Source organism: Maniola jurtina, chromosome 23, assembly GCF_905333055.1.
Source record: "Maniola jurtina chromosome 23, ilManJurt1.1, whole genome shotgun sequence".
NCBI lineage: Eukaryota > Metazoa > Arthropoda > Insecta > Lepidoptera > Nymphalidae > Maniola > Maniola jurtina.
In genome coordinates this window covers 3175471-3190273 of record NC_060051.1, presented here as the reverse complement: position 1 = coordinate 3190273, position 14803 = coordinate 3175471, and the positions used below count along the sequence as shown (strand labels likewise).

At 37.2% G+C, this 14803-nt stretch overlaps 1 protein-coding gene across 7 annotated transcripts in view; it reads right to left on the bottom strand.

Annotated features, from left to right (window-relative positions):
• Positions 1 to 14803, bottom strand: part of LOC123877372 (ankyrin-2-like) — a 96544-nt gene that overhangs the window by 72392 nt on the left and 9349 nt on the right. For 5 of the 7 annotated variants that reach the window (XM_045924076.1, XM_045924070.1, XM_045924074.1 and 2 more), the window contains exon 2: positions 2666 to 2767. In XM_045924076.1, coding sequence (XP_045780032.1) covers positions 2666 to 2767 — 102 coding nt within the window. Of the gene's footprint in view, positions 1 to 2665; positions 2771 to 14803 lie in introns of all 7 variants that reach the window. The other 2 variants (XM_045924071.1, XM_045924072.1) reach the window with 1 other exon arrangement.

Genomic DNA, 14803 nt, shown 5'->3' with positions numbered 1-14803 from the left:
AGCACGGGTCTCATCTTAGAGTAAAGTTTGGCCACACGCTAGCCAAGTGCAGATTGGAAAACTACACACGCTTTTGAAAACACTATGGAGAACTCTTTTCCTTCACCAGTGATAGTAAATTACTTAAGACGCACAAAAGGTTAGATTTCGTCTAGTGGGAGGCTTCGGCCGTGGCTAGTAACCACCCTAAGCCGCGCCGCCATTGATTTAGCGTTCCGGTACAATGCCGTGTAGAAAAGGAGTATGGGTTTAATGAAAACTGCCATACCCCTTCTAGTTTAGCCCGCTTCCATCTTAGATTGCATCATCACTTACCACCAGGTGAGATTGCAGTCAAGGGCAATGTATCTGAATTAAAAAAAAGTTGCGTAAAGAATTTTCTGTACAGAACATTCTTAGTTACAAAAGAAATGGTGATTTCCACGACAGGCTAACTATAGAAACCGTAATAGGCTCGCATATCCTACGCTCCGCCTCAGGAAAGTGGGAAAGTCATTTGTGGGAATGAATGTATTTTATAATAAAATTCCAGTCAATTTTAGACTTGCCTTTACACAAGTTTAAAAAATCTATTAAAAGTATGCTCCTGAAAAAAGCTTATTATACAATCGAAGATTACGTAAATGACAAAAAAGCTTGGATTTGACTCGCTCCAGCAATACACGGCGCTGCAATTGCTTGTATACAGTATGGCATATTATTGTAAATTGAATACTTGAAAAGAGCAACCGCCGAGTTTCTTGCTGGTTCTTCTCGGTAGGAACAGCATTCCGAACCAGTGGTAGATTATTTTGACGATTCAAAAGCACTTGTAAAAGTTTAATTGTATAAAAATATTTTGAATTTGAATTTGAATTTCAGAATCAAACATTCAAGCTGCATTTCCATGGTTCAGCTCCAGCTTGCAATATAGGTCAAAAGGACTATAGGTATTTCCTAGAATGACATATAGGTATAAAAGTCAGGCTGTGCCAAATGGGCCGGGAACTATGACAAGAACAAAGCATTACGAACTTAACTTCGGTGCAGCATGAACTTGGCTTCGGTCCAAGTATTCCAGATTTGGGAGAAATGGGAGAAACGAAAATTAATTTTCAGAGTTCCGTACCCGATGGGTGCCCATATTTGAATGTTTATCCTTTTACCGTACGGGAGTGATGTCGTGTAAGTGAGCTACAACCTTAATAGGGCTCTCTTCGTCACTCGCTCCATACAATCGTAGTTCCCATTTCATTTAAATATTAAGCAACCAAAGTCCATGAAATTTTGCAGGCATATTCTAGAAAATAATATCTGTGCCTACGGTGTTTTAGATATTTCTAAAAATATGTAGTTTTAAAATTACAGGGGATTAAAGATTTGTATGTGAATTTTTAAGGCCGCGTAACTTTGAAACCGAATATTTTAACGGAAATCTGGAAAACCACAGGCATAGATATTAGTTTCCCGGAACGTTTCTACAAAATTCCATTGAGTATGATTGGGTAATATTCAAATGAGAGACGAACTACGTTTGTATGGAGCGAGTGACGAATAGACCCCTCCTAAGACCGACAGCATTTTCGTATTGTGTTCTGTTTTCTTAACAGTTCATTGTTTTTTAAGGCTGGTCACATTTCTGTATTTTTAAGGCTGTGCTTTAGTCTTGATTGTTGGTATCATTTGACTTCACCATCTTTGAAAATCTACATTTTCTTGTTTGTTTACATAAAAGAAGCATTTGCCATTTGACCGATTGTAGACAGAAGCCATTGTTCCGATGTTTGCTGCATTTTAACCCGCATTATTTACGTAACCACCACAGACTATGTACTGTATAGCGACTGTGTACGCTCTAGGCTCTTTTCGTGACTAAATCGCGTGATTTTCTCGCATGCTAATACGGTATGATGGCTTTCCTAAAAAGCACTTTATTGCTATAATCATAAAACTCATTTCTGCGACGAGGTCGATGCCGTATGGTGAAAATGTTGGCAAATGAAACAATAATGAGGCATTTTTATAGAGTTCGGGTTAATATTATTGACACGTCAATTCGTTTAGGCTTATTAGCCACCAGAACTACTGTTTTTTTTTAAGTTGCTAAACCAGGTTTTACTGTAGGTTGACTTTGTACTTAGTTGCTTTGGATTTCTTATATTCAGAACTTATGATAGATACCATAAGTACAGTTATTGTGTATTGGGTTTTTCGTCAAGAAATTCTGTGTAGCTGCCCGAAGTTGGGACGTTGCTGGGCGGTTTTAATCGTGGATTCAATCCGCAATTATCCTCCTATGTTTCTTTCTATGAGACTTGCTCTTAATCGTTCTCATTCTGAGAGGAGACCCTGTGTAATAGTGAGCCGGCTATGGGCTGATCATGATGATGATGAATTAATGCGGTCGACGCATTCGGTCCTTGATCTAGTGTAAACGGGCCATCACACTAATATTATAAAGTCGAAAATGCGTGTGTGTGTGTGTATATGTGTGTGTGTATGTTGTTACTCCTTTACGCAAAAATTACTAGACGGATTTGACTGTTTGGAATACAGATAGATAATACTCTGGATTAGCACATAGACTACTTTTTATCCCGGAGAATCAGAGAGTTTCCACGAAAAACCTAGATCCACGCGGACGAAGTCGTGGGCATCAGCTAGTAAGACATAAATAGTTACTTACAGCATTGCTGACGTTGATGTCCACCCCTTGTTCCAAGAGGCTGATGATCTTGTCGATGTGGCCGGCGCGCGCGGCGCGTAGGAACGCCGTGCTGGCATCCGCCTGCTGACAAAGAACACATTAAAGTCAAAGTCAAAATCAAATTATTACAGTTAATTATGAATTAAGAGTTAATGTAGTTCTATAATAACATTTTTGGAGTCGGTGCCAATGTGACTAATACTCCCCTTTCCCCTCCAATTAAGCAAAAGCTTGTGCCAAGAATGGGTACGATAATAGTGCAACGGGTGGGGTTTAAACCGCCGACCTTTCGGAATTCAGTCCGCTCCTTAACTGTTGAGCTATCGAGGCTCTATTATAGTTACATATTATTATTATATTCAGTAATAATTTAAATAATTTTTTACTTTTTATTATTTAAACTACCTATAAGTAATTTAAGCCATTTTTATGTTATGATTATAAATGGGTGCAAACTACAGAATAAAATATGTATAAATGAATCTAAAATATGATTCAATAAAAAAAAGCTATTTTTATTTGTCTGCTAAACTCTCAGCCCTCAATTTGCACAATTTGAGAAAAATATTTAAAAAGTACGTTTTGGAAAACTAGGAAAGAACTCTTTAAAGTAATGAACTTCAATTCTTAATTATGAGCAACCCTTAACAGAGGCAACCCTTGTGTAGGGTGACCAGGTTTTCCTATCACTGGGATATTTGTTACGGAAGGACGGGACAGAATTAGTGACAGTTGGTCGAGTCTAGCCAATCTGTTTCAATCATTATTGAAATCTCAGTTGTTCTTATTGGCTGAATATATGGCATTCTTGTTGCAATAATGTATTGTAGCCAATAGTAAGCGAGTAACTTGAACAACCCTTTGCTTAAAGTTTACTCCTAACCGTAATGGAACTTTAAGCGCCTATCATATAACATGTTGTATCTAAATGTTTAAAGGCCGATGTATAAAGTGTCTGACTATCCCTTGAATGTATTAATAAATTGTATAAAGAACTGATAACATTTTAAGAGAAAGTAAATAGCATGAAAATGTACTTCAATTAACGCCGAATGTTTTAGAGACAAAAAGGCACAAAGGCATAGTTTGAACTAGTAGAAAAGTATTAAAAGCACCGCGACCGGTAATTTATATATGTGTTTTTAGAACATATTATTTAAATTAAACTTTAATTAATCGTTTTACCCAGCAAAGTAAAATTTAATACCGTCCAGGATAATTCATATCACATGTGTCCAAATTAAAACCCCGTTTTTGGTCCCCTTACATATTTCAGTATTTAGTTCTTTCATCCCCTCATGGTCCAAGTCACTTCAAGTATCCTTTGCAAAAGAGGTATAAGAGCATAAAAGAGGGTATAGACAAAGGTTTCCTGTTAGTCCCTACTTTGTAGGTTGGAAATAAATACAGCTCTTTTCGGATTTTCTTTGAACACCGTCTCATTTTCGGATTTGATAACCACTCAAGAGGAAACTTTCGAGTAGATTTAATGAAATACTTAAGATCTAAAGAATTCTTTAGCAGAAAAGCATATTTTAATATCAGTTAGTATGTAGCAATGATATATGGACTAAGTGCCAGCCATCAGTCGCTTTGCATTGTGCCTAAAAATCTTTTGATATATGACACCTCATTCATTACAAGTGTAAATTAAAAATTTATAACACCCCCGACAAGTGAAGGTTACAGTAACTAGAAAAGAGCTGATAACTTTCAAAGGGCTGAACCGATTTTCTTGAATTATAGCTAAGAACACTCTCGATCAAGCCACCTTTCAAACAAAAAAAACTAAATTAAAATCGGTTCATTAGTTTAGGAGCTACGATGCCACAGACAGATACACCGATACACAGATACACACGTCAAACTTATAACACCCCTCTTTTTGGGTCGGGGGTTAAAAATCGGCCCAGTAGTTTAGGCGCTACGGTGGAACGCACAGAATCTAGATACAAACATACACACATACACACAGATATACATACATAGACTGCTAAAATCATAACCCTTCCTTTTGGCTTTGCCGCAGTCGGGTAAAAATCACCCTCATGATCATGGTTCTTACAGTAACGTTATAATTATTTCACACCATATTATGGTTATGAATAATGTTCTAAGGGGTGGAAGTTAATTTAGTTGTAGAATAATTTTTTGTTGTAGGTAAGAGTAAAATCGATTTATTTACTTGCTATTAAACTTTTCAGCAAGCAAAATTTTTTTATTACTCTACTATTTCACGTGACCAAGTTAGCCAGACCTGATTTAACTAATAAACTGCATACTAGTGTACGCAATTTGCATTCAAAACCCCATGGTTAAGGAAATTCTAGGAAAAAGCTTAGTCATACTTTCCTCTTCAAGTCACTAAGAGGGCTTGGCTTTTTTATGCAAAAATGAGGTTAATGAATTAATTACTTATCTTAGAAAATTTATCCAGTATTATTTTTAGGGTTCCTTATCTGCGGAGAAAAAAAAGTAACCCTAGGATCACTTCCTTGTCAGTCTGTCAAGGGAATCAAAATTTATAATAAGAAGAATACATAGAGTCATAAAAGGCCAGTAGCAATGTCCTGTAGAACAATAGGGTACCCGAAAAATGTAAATTTGTGGTTACATCACAAAAGAAATAAAAAGTGTTATTTCTTGTATGGTATGGTATGAAACTGACTCGCACTTTACTGTTTTTTTTTTTAAATTAACATGGTGTCGGTTTTGACATTCTTATTATTTGTTGTTATAGCGGCAATAGACATAACCACTCTCTGAAAATTTCAACTCTCTACCTATTACGGCTCATGAGATACAGCCTCTTGACAGACAGACAGCCAAACAGACAGATAGGAGACTTAGTAATAGGATCCCATTGGCATACGGAACCCTAAATCTACGAACGTCAACCTGTTATATATAACAAGGTATACCTAACTGTATAGTTTTATCCACACAGGTAGGTAGTTATCAAAGTAACGCATGCCCAAGCAAGTGTAAGACGAAGGGTAGACCACGAGCAATTATTCCAACCCCCACTCAAGGGTTACTCACCCTCTGTACATAAACATGTATGTCTGTCTGTTTAGGGGACGCGTGTGGCGTGAATGCGCGAGTTTTTGTTTGTGTTACGAAAATACTACGTTGGGTCCGATTTTGATGGCTTTTTCAGTTTTTTGTGCATTGATTTATTTGATTACAATTGGCTTTGACTGCCAATTCCAACTTGGCCAGCGTAGTGGAAACCTAACCTAGGGCCAAACCCTTCTTCTCAGAATGAGTAAGGTTAGGCCATAGTCTACCACGCTGCGCTGGCTAGGTGCAGATTTCACAAACGTTTTATAACATTACGAAGAACTAGTCGGAGACATTATTTCTATTTATTTAACAAGACAAAAGAAAATTTAAAACCCCTTGTGACTAAAATACTTCGTTCTACAAAATCAAAAATATCGAAATTCCAAATTAGCCGAGTCATTTCACCCCATGACGTCACACTCGAGCGACAGTGCACAAACGGGGTGATTTCGACTGCGATACAGATTTATTACCGCACCCCTCCGATATCATCGATTTCGTCCAGTGAGGCACTTGTTATTAGGGGTCCTTTGAAATAGGGGTTGAAAAAAAATCTATACGTTGAGGTCCCAAGGTGCTAGAATAGCCACCTCGTACAGCTAAATCAGTGTCTAACACTGAATGATAGCCACCGAGGTTGGTTGGTTGTACATTGCTGCTTCACTGAGTGATATAAAAATATATTTTCGTAGAAAACCTTCAATGGATTAAAAAATTAGCTCGGTGGCCGTCATTCAGTGAGACAATGAGTTAGCGAATCGGTAGGCTGGTACATTAGTCTCGATATACCTATAATAATTATTTTTGCACGATATTTCAAAAATACAAATTTGCTATATAAAAAAATCAAAAGTGTTTTCCTCCAACGGGAAATCAAAGCTGAAATATGTCTCATAGGTACTTAATATGAGAGTTTCCACGAAGATGCTATTTAAAAAGGTCTTCCCTTGATACCTGGCGAAGCTTGCAAACAAAAGTGTCTGGGAAGTGGAAACCAGACGGGGCTTTGTATGTCTAGCGTAAGTAGTACTCGTACCTAGCTAATATTTTGAAAACAAGCATAGTTGTTCACTATGTAACATCAAGTTTTTTTTTTTTCAAAATTCAGATACAAGTTAGGCCTTGACTGCAATCTCATCTGGTGGTAAATGATGATGCAGTCTAAGATGAAAGCGGGTTAACCTGCAAGGGGTATGGTAGTTTCATTAAACCCATACTTTCGTTTCTACACGGCATCGTACCGTAACGCTAAATCGCTTGGGCGGCACGGCTTTTCCAGTAGGGTGGTAACTAGCCACGACCGAAGCATTCCACCAGACTAGACCAGAAATTTAGAAATTACAAAATTCTAAACCCCGCCGGGAATCGAACCCGGGACCTCCCACTAATAAGACCGCAGCGCTTACCACTGCGCCAAAAAACCCTCCGTACCTGAAGGGTGCCAACGGGATCCTATTAACTACTAAGCCTCCGCTGTTCGTTCATCCGTCCGTTGGTCTGTATGTCAGCGGGCTGAACATATTTATATCTTGTGAACAAAAAAGCATAATCCATATCGAATAATAATATTACAAGTCTAAATTAAAAATTTATAACACCCCCGACAAGTGAAGGTTACAGTAACTAGGAAAGAGCTGATAACTTTCAAACGGCTGAACCGATTTTCTTGGATTAAAGCTATAAAAACACTCTCGATCAAGCCGTACCTTTCAAACAAAAAAAAAAAACTTAATTAAAATCGGTCCATTAGTTTAGGAGCTATGATGCCACAGACAGATACACAAATACACATATACACAGATACACACCCCTCTTTTTGGGTCGGGGTTAATAAATGCGAATGTCCATCTGCTAGCTCTTCACGACTCATCCTCTTAACCAATTATGATAAAACATTTAGGGATAGGATAGCTTATATCCTAGGGAAGGACATAATTGCTCCTTTTTATCTCAAAAAATCAAAGAGTTCCCACGGGATTTTTAAAACCAAAACTCAGGCGGACAAAATCTGGCATCATATTTTAGTGGTTATATTTTTCTCTATACCTACCTACTTGAGATAATATGAGTCTAGATTCTAGAATCGAATCCATAACCATGACCTCCTTTGACCCCGGAAGCTAAAAAGGTGGTACCAACATAATATCACGTTAATCCGGAAAATCTTTTCAAGTAGTACTGCCGAAAATAGAAAGGGATGCTCGCAACAAGAGTGCTTGTAAAGCCAGACGGGCTTTGTACTTGCTAAATTTTGAATGAGTACCTGAAATGTGTATAGTCCTTCTGTAGGATGCTTGGATTTCAGGCATTGTTTGTACAAAACCGATACAATAAAAAATCACTTGTATTTTAGGGTACCGGACCCAAAAGGTGCCAAGCCAACGGGACCCTATTACTATAAGCCTCTGCTGTCCGGCCCTCTGTCCGTCTATATGTTAGCGGGCCGTATCTCATGAACCATGATACGTAGAAAGATGAAATTTTCAGTGTGTATTTCTGTTAACTATACCCAGGGAAGAAATCATATCAATCCTTTGCCCCGTTGCGACGTGATTGAAGGAAAAACCTACAAACAAACACATTTTTTACCCCCGACCCAAAAAGAGGGGTTTTATAACTTTGACGTGTGTATCTGTCTGTGGCATCGTAGCTCCTAAACTAATGAACCGATTTTAATTTAGTTATTTTGTTTGAAAGATGGCTTGATCGAGAGTGTTCTTAGCTATAATCCAAGAAAATCGGTTTAGCCGTTTAAAAGTTATCAGCTCTTTTCTAGTTACTGTAACCTTCACTTGTCGGGGGTTATATAAATTTTTAATGTACTCTTGTCATATTATATTTTACTAGAGGATGCCCGTGACTTCGTCCGCGTGGACTTAGGTTTTTAAAGATCCCGTGGGAACTCTTTGATTTTCCGGGATAAAAAGTAGCCTATGTCCGTCCCCGGGATATAAACTAACCCGTACCAAATTTCGTCAGAATCGGTTAAACTGTTGGGCCGTGTAAAGGTAGCAGACAGACAGACAGACAGATAGACAGACAGACAGACACACTTTCGCATTTATAATATTAGTATGGATTAGTATGATCCGTATAGTAATTATTATATTAGTATTATCGTATAGTAACTATTATATTATTCTGTGGTATGATGAAGTATGATAAGTAAGTAGTGATAGTAGCGAAATAGTGATTTCAATTATGTCGATGCCCTTCTCAGTTTAATCGCATAGTAAATATCCAGACAGGCTTTTAAAAAAAGATACTTGTTGTCATAGGTACACTCGTCTGTCGTACAAACGCTATACGAGTGGAACGCACACTGTCTTTGTACTAAGTCAGACAATTACACAGGTGTTAGTGCTCCCAAGCGCAATGGAAAAACGAATACACTATGGAAAAAATTCACTGTCTCTTTATTATAGGCCTACTTGCCATCATCTTGATAATGATAGCAAGTAGACAAAGTGACCTCCGAGTAATATTACATCGTCATCATCATCACAACCCATCATCGGTCCACTACTGACAACGGGTCTTCTCTCAAATTGAGAAGAGTTTGACCATAAGCCCTTCACGCTGGCCAAGTGCGGATAGGCAGACTTCACACACCTTTGAGAACATTTTAGAGAACTCTCAAGTAAGCAGGTTTCCCATTAGATAACAGACGGCAATGATGTAAATGACGGTAAATTAAAAATTTATAACACCCCTGACAAGAACTAAATTAAAATCGGTTCATTAGTTCAGGAGCTACGGTGCCTCAGACAGATACACAGATACACACGTCAAACTTATAACACCCTTCTTTTTGGGTCGGGGGTTAAAAACTGAATTAAATGAACATTTATTAAAAGATCAAATTTAAATAAAATTGACGGTAGATATGAAATTCAAGTTTCAAAAGCGATCTTCGTTTTAGGCGTTTCCAAGTAATTAAGCGCTGAATTTTGCGGATACGAGAAGCGCTACTTAAATCTAATTGGCTAGCGAAATCGTATGTGGCCAGAAATTGTATGCAATTAATGTTATTTTAAACTAGCTGACGTCCGCGACTTCGTCCGTGTGCATTTAGGTTTTTAAAATCCCGTGGGAACTCTTTGATTTTCCGGGACAAAAAGTAGCCTGTGTGCTAATCCAGGATATTATCTATCTCCTTTCCGAATTTCAGCCAAATCCATCCAGTTGTTTTGGGGTGAAGGAGTATCAAACAGACACACATACACACAAACTTTCGCCTTTATAATATTAGTGTGACTAGCTCATCCAGCCCGGCGTCACTCGGTTGGGATTACATGACTTGAGCTGTTCATACGTAGCGGTGTAGTACGTTCAGCAGCCGTCAGGTGATCGGTGGGATCCATATATAAGTCAGGTTACGTTGATATATCATTGAGGAAATCTGTGGGGACTTCAACTAACACTTCTTATTGTAAACTAGCTGACGCCCGCGACTTCGTCCGCATGGATTTAGGTTTTTCGAAATCCCGTGAGAACCTTTTGGTTTTCCGGGATAAAAAGTAGCCTATGTGCTAATCCAGAGTATAATCTATCTCGATTCTAAATTTCAGCCCAATCCGTCCCTACTGGACGGATTTTAGCGTGAAGGAGTAACAAACATACACACACACACATACACACACATACAAACTTTCGCCTTTATAATATTAGTGTGATAGTGTGATTGAACAATTGAAAAGAGCAACCGCCGAGTTTCTTGCTGGTTCTTCTCGGTAGGAACGGCATTCCGAACCAGTGGTAAATTATTTGACGATTCAAAAGCACTTGTAAAAGTTTACTTGAATAAAAATCTATTCTATTCTATTCTATTCTTCATCTTCTTCCTGACCTTATCCCACGCTACGCGGGGTCGGCATGTCTTCTTCTCCCACTCTTTTCTATCATCCGTCAACGTATCATCCACCCCTTTACGCATATCCTCTTTCACGCAATCCATTATCCATCCACCTTTTCCTTGGTAGTCCTCTTCTCTTTTTTCCTTCCACATGCATATTTAACATTCTTCTAGTAATATAACTTCCAAAGTCAAAGTCAAAGTCAAAATCATTTATTCAAAGTAGGTACAATTGTACTGTTTTTGATGGTCGAAATTGTTAAACTTGTACGATATAGTGGTGATAATTAATTACGTTACTTAAAACTAAAGCTACGAGGGTTCCAAACGCGCCCAAGTCTGAGAAGAGCCCACAACAAACTCAGCAAACCTCCGCATTATAATATGCCCAAAACATGCCAGCCTATTACCCCTCATCTTTTCTAGTATGGATATGGATTCATTGTATCTCCAGTATAACGTATTAGAAATCAGTCTCACAATACAAAACGAGTTGAAAGATGTAACAAATAACCTGAACTCAACAAAGAGGATAAGGTACGAAGTAGGTACTCGTATAAAAGGAAATAGAGGTTATTAATGGCACAAAGTGGGTCGTTCGAAGCGTCATAACTCATAACTCGTAAACGGTATAGCACCGTCTACAAAACAAATAAAATATATATTTTGTTTTAAAGGTGAAAGGTCACTAGTAGATGTAAAGCGAATAATGTAAATCTTTATATATAAAAGGAAAAACTGACTGACTGACTGAGTGACTGATCTATAAATGCACAACTCAAACTCAATGGACGGGTCGGGCTGGATAACTATTAAATCCATCCCTGGTCACCACTCTACCTTAAAGATCAGTTTAAATTTCTTAGCTCCTTCGAACGTGATCGCGTCCTGCGTCCCGCCTGTGATTTTAAGCTTAAAATGACTAAATGTAATACGCATGGCTACGCGGAGTCATTCACTATAAAAGCAGCCTCGCTGTGGAACGCACTTCCGGTCGAAATAAGACGCTCCAAATCACTGGCAATCTTTAAAAATCGTGTCAAGAAACACTTAGACTACAGGCCCATGTTGAAAAATGGATGGGTCATCTGAACCACCAGGTGACGTATACAGGACGATATAAGAGCATAAAATAATAAGATTCAGCACTATGCCGTCACTTGTAAGCTGTCCAACAGAGTGCTGGTGAGAATTCAAAAGTGCAGGTAGAGTGAGTACATTTTGGTCATATATTTTTGTACGGCATTTTTACCATCGATAGATCCATGAAAAATAATAAGAAAGCGCGCAGTGCCGTAAAAAAATGGTGCGCCACAAAGTCAGTAAATTGTTTGATTTTCTGACCTTTTCCGGGGTAAATTTGGTCATTTAATTCTGTACGGCACTAGTTTCATACTGTTTCAATACAGCCTCTAATCCATTATTCCGCAACGCCGTACAAAAATCATGCGACAAGGGGAAAAAATTGAGGGTAGCAACCCCCTCTCTTTCCGTGGTCCGGGGGGTGATTTGAAACAACATAAAATTAATTTATTTTGAAAGTGTTTTATGCATAGATAATATTTTTTTACATGCCGTACATTTTCGTTGGTCCAAAGGTTTGTAGGGGATGTGGATATTATATACACACCCGTTCACTTCAGTTAGACGGCATAGTGATTTTATCATATTATCAATTGTTCTCTTCAAAAATATGTTAATGCCGTACAGTATCAGATGGCCATAAAGTACTACACCCTTAAAATGGTAGCGTCATTTTCATCAGCCTAAAAGATATGGTCTGCATTAAAATGTATATATGTCCTGTATACGTCACCTGGTGGTTCATATGACCCATCCATTTTTCAACATGGGCCTGTAGTCTAACTATCTATCACTATAAATCTTTAGTTTCTGTCATAGTATATTATGTACACTACGCTATTTATTTAACTATGTATTATTTATTTAATTATATTACACAGATTTAATGTTTTATATATATTTATATATTTACTAAGACAGCAAATGATTTTAATTTAATGGTAAATAATGATATGTTGAAAGTAGAAGAAACTACCGTGTTCCTAGGGATAACTTTAGATGCAAAGCTTCAATGGAACGCCCATATATCAACACTTGCTGGTAAACTCAGCTCTGCTGCTTACGCTGTTAGAAAGATTCGACAGATAACTGATGTGGAAACTGCAAAAATTGTATATTTTGCCTATTTTCACAGTATTATGTCTTACGGAATCTTACTATGGGGTAAAGCGGCAGATATTGGAAAAATTTTCGTATTACAAAAAAGGGCAATACGCGCAATCTATAATTTAAAACCGCGCGATTCCCTACGAGAGAAATTTAAGGAAATAGGTATTCTTACAGTAGCTTCTCAATATATTTACGCTAATATAATTTTTGTACGACAAAACATTCATAGTTACAAAAAAATCGGTGATTTCCACGACCGGCAAACTAGAAACCGTAATAGGCTCGCATATCCTACGCTCCGCCTCAGGAAAGTGGGAAAATCGTTTGTGGGAATGAGTGTAATATTTTATAATAAAATTCCACAATCAATTTTAGACTTGCCTTTACACAAGTTTAAAAAATCTATTAAAAGTATGCTCCTGGAAAAAGCTTATTATACAATCGAAGATTATGTAAATGACAAAAAAGCTTGGATTTGATTCGCTCCAGCAATATACGGCGCTGCAATTGCTTGTATACAGTATGGCATATTATTGTAAATTGTACATTTGAAAAGAGCAACCGCCGAGTTTCTTGCTGGTTCTTCTCGGTAGGAACAGCATTCCGAACCAGTGGTAGATTATTTTGACGATTCAAAAGCACTTGTAAAAGTTTAATTGAATAAAAATAATTTGAATTAGAATTTGAATTTGAATTTATTGTATAATATGTACCTATTAGAGTGTATGTTTATGTATACCTAATTGTATATATAGCTGCATGATGACTCCTCGTCTTATAGTTCTGTAGGTTCGAACATACGGGTTACCTGGGAGAGATCACTTTAGTGATAAGGTCGCCCTTTGTACTCGTATTTCTATGATTGTATCATTTATTATTATCTTTGTATTTCTTGTGCAATAAAGCTGTTTAAATAAATAAATAAATAAATATGACGTAAGCAAACGTTAAGAAAGGATTTTTGAAAATTCAAAAATGCTTCGTAAATGGGTAAAAATAGGGGTTTGAAATTTGTGTAGTCCACGCGGACAAAGTCGCGGATATAAACTAGCCCTATAGAATTCCCAAAATATAAGAATGGGGAGGCCTTTGCTCAGCAGTGGAATGATATTATACAAAATATTTGTATAGTAAAGTATTATAGAAAAGTAAAATTCTGATAACATTTATTTTCCTTGCTGACTGTATCTTTTTATTAGGAAGCTATTTGTAGTGGATATTGATTATGATAAGTTCTTTAGATAGTATTTGACCTGTATTCAATTTAGGTACTAATATACGTTTACGTTTACGGAACCATAACATTATAATAACGGTATTGGGGAAGCAATACCTATTCGATCTTACCTATTGGAATTCATGACATGGATTTAAGACTATAGGTACTACACTAAAGAGTCTAATGACTAAATAAGGATTACACATCATCATATTTTTTATTTTATTTCCAAACAATAACATTCTTGGCCGGCTTTTTCCACAAGAATCTGTTTCCAAACCTGTGTTAGAGGCTAGACAACATGAAATAAATATCAATTAATTGTCATTGAAAGTTCAATGACTTTAACAGAGCTCTCTCCGTCACTTACTCCATACAATCGTAGTTCCCATTTCATTTGAATATTAAGCAACCAAAGTCCATGAAATTTTGCAGACATATTCTAGAAACTAATAACTGTGTCTGTGGTGTTTTAGATTTTTCTAAAAATATGTAGTTTTAAAATTACAGGGGCTCAAAGATTTGTATTTTTCTTTAAAAAAAGGCCCAACTTTGTGCTCGTTTTTCTAGACAACGAAGCAATTTAATGAAATTTGGAAAAACCACAGACCTAGAAAATTTAATGAATATTATGTAGTAAAAAAATTATCGTTATATATTTTATATTGTTATAATTATGTGGGAACTACGAAAACCAGAAATTACACCCAGAAATCTTGAAAATTTCGTGCTGTCTCGATTTGTGCAAGCGGGGTGGTGAAGTGCGGGGGACGACACGTGAAAC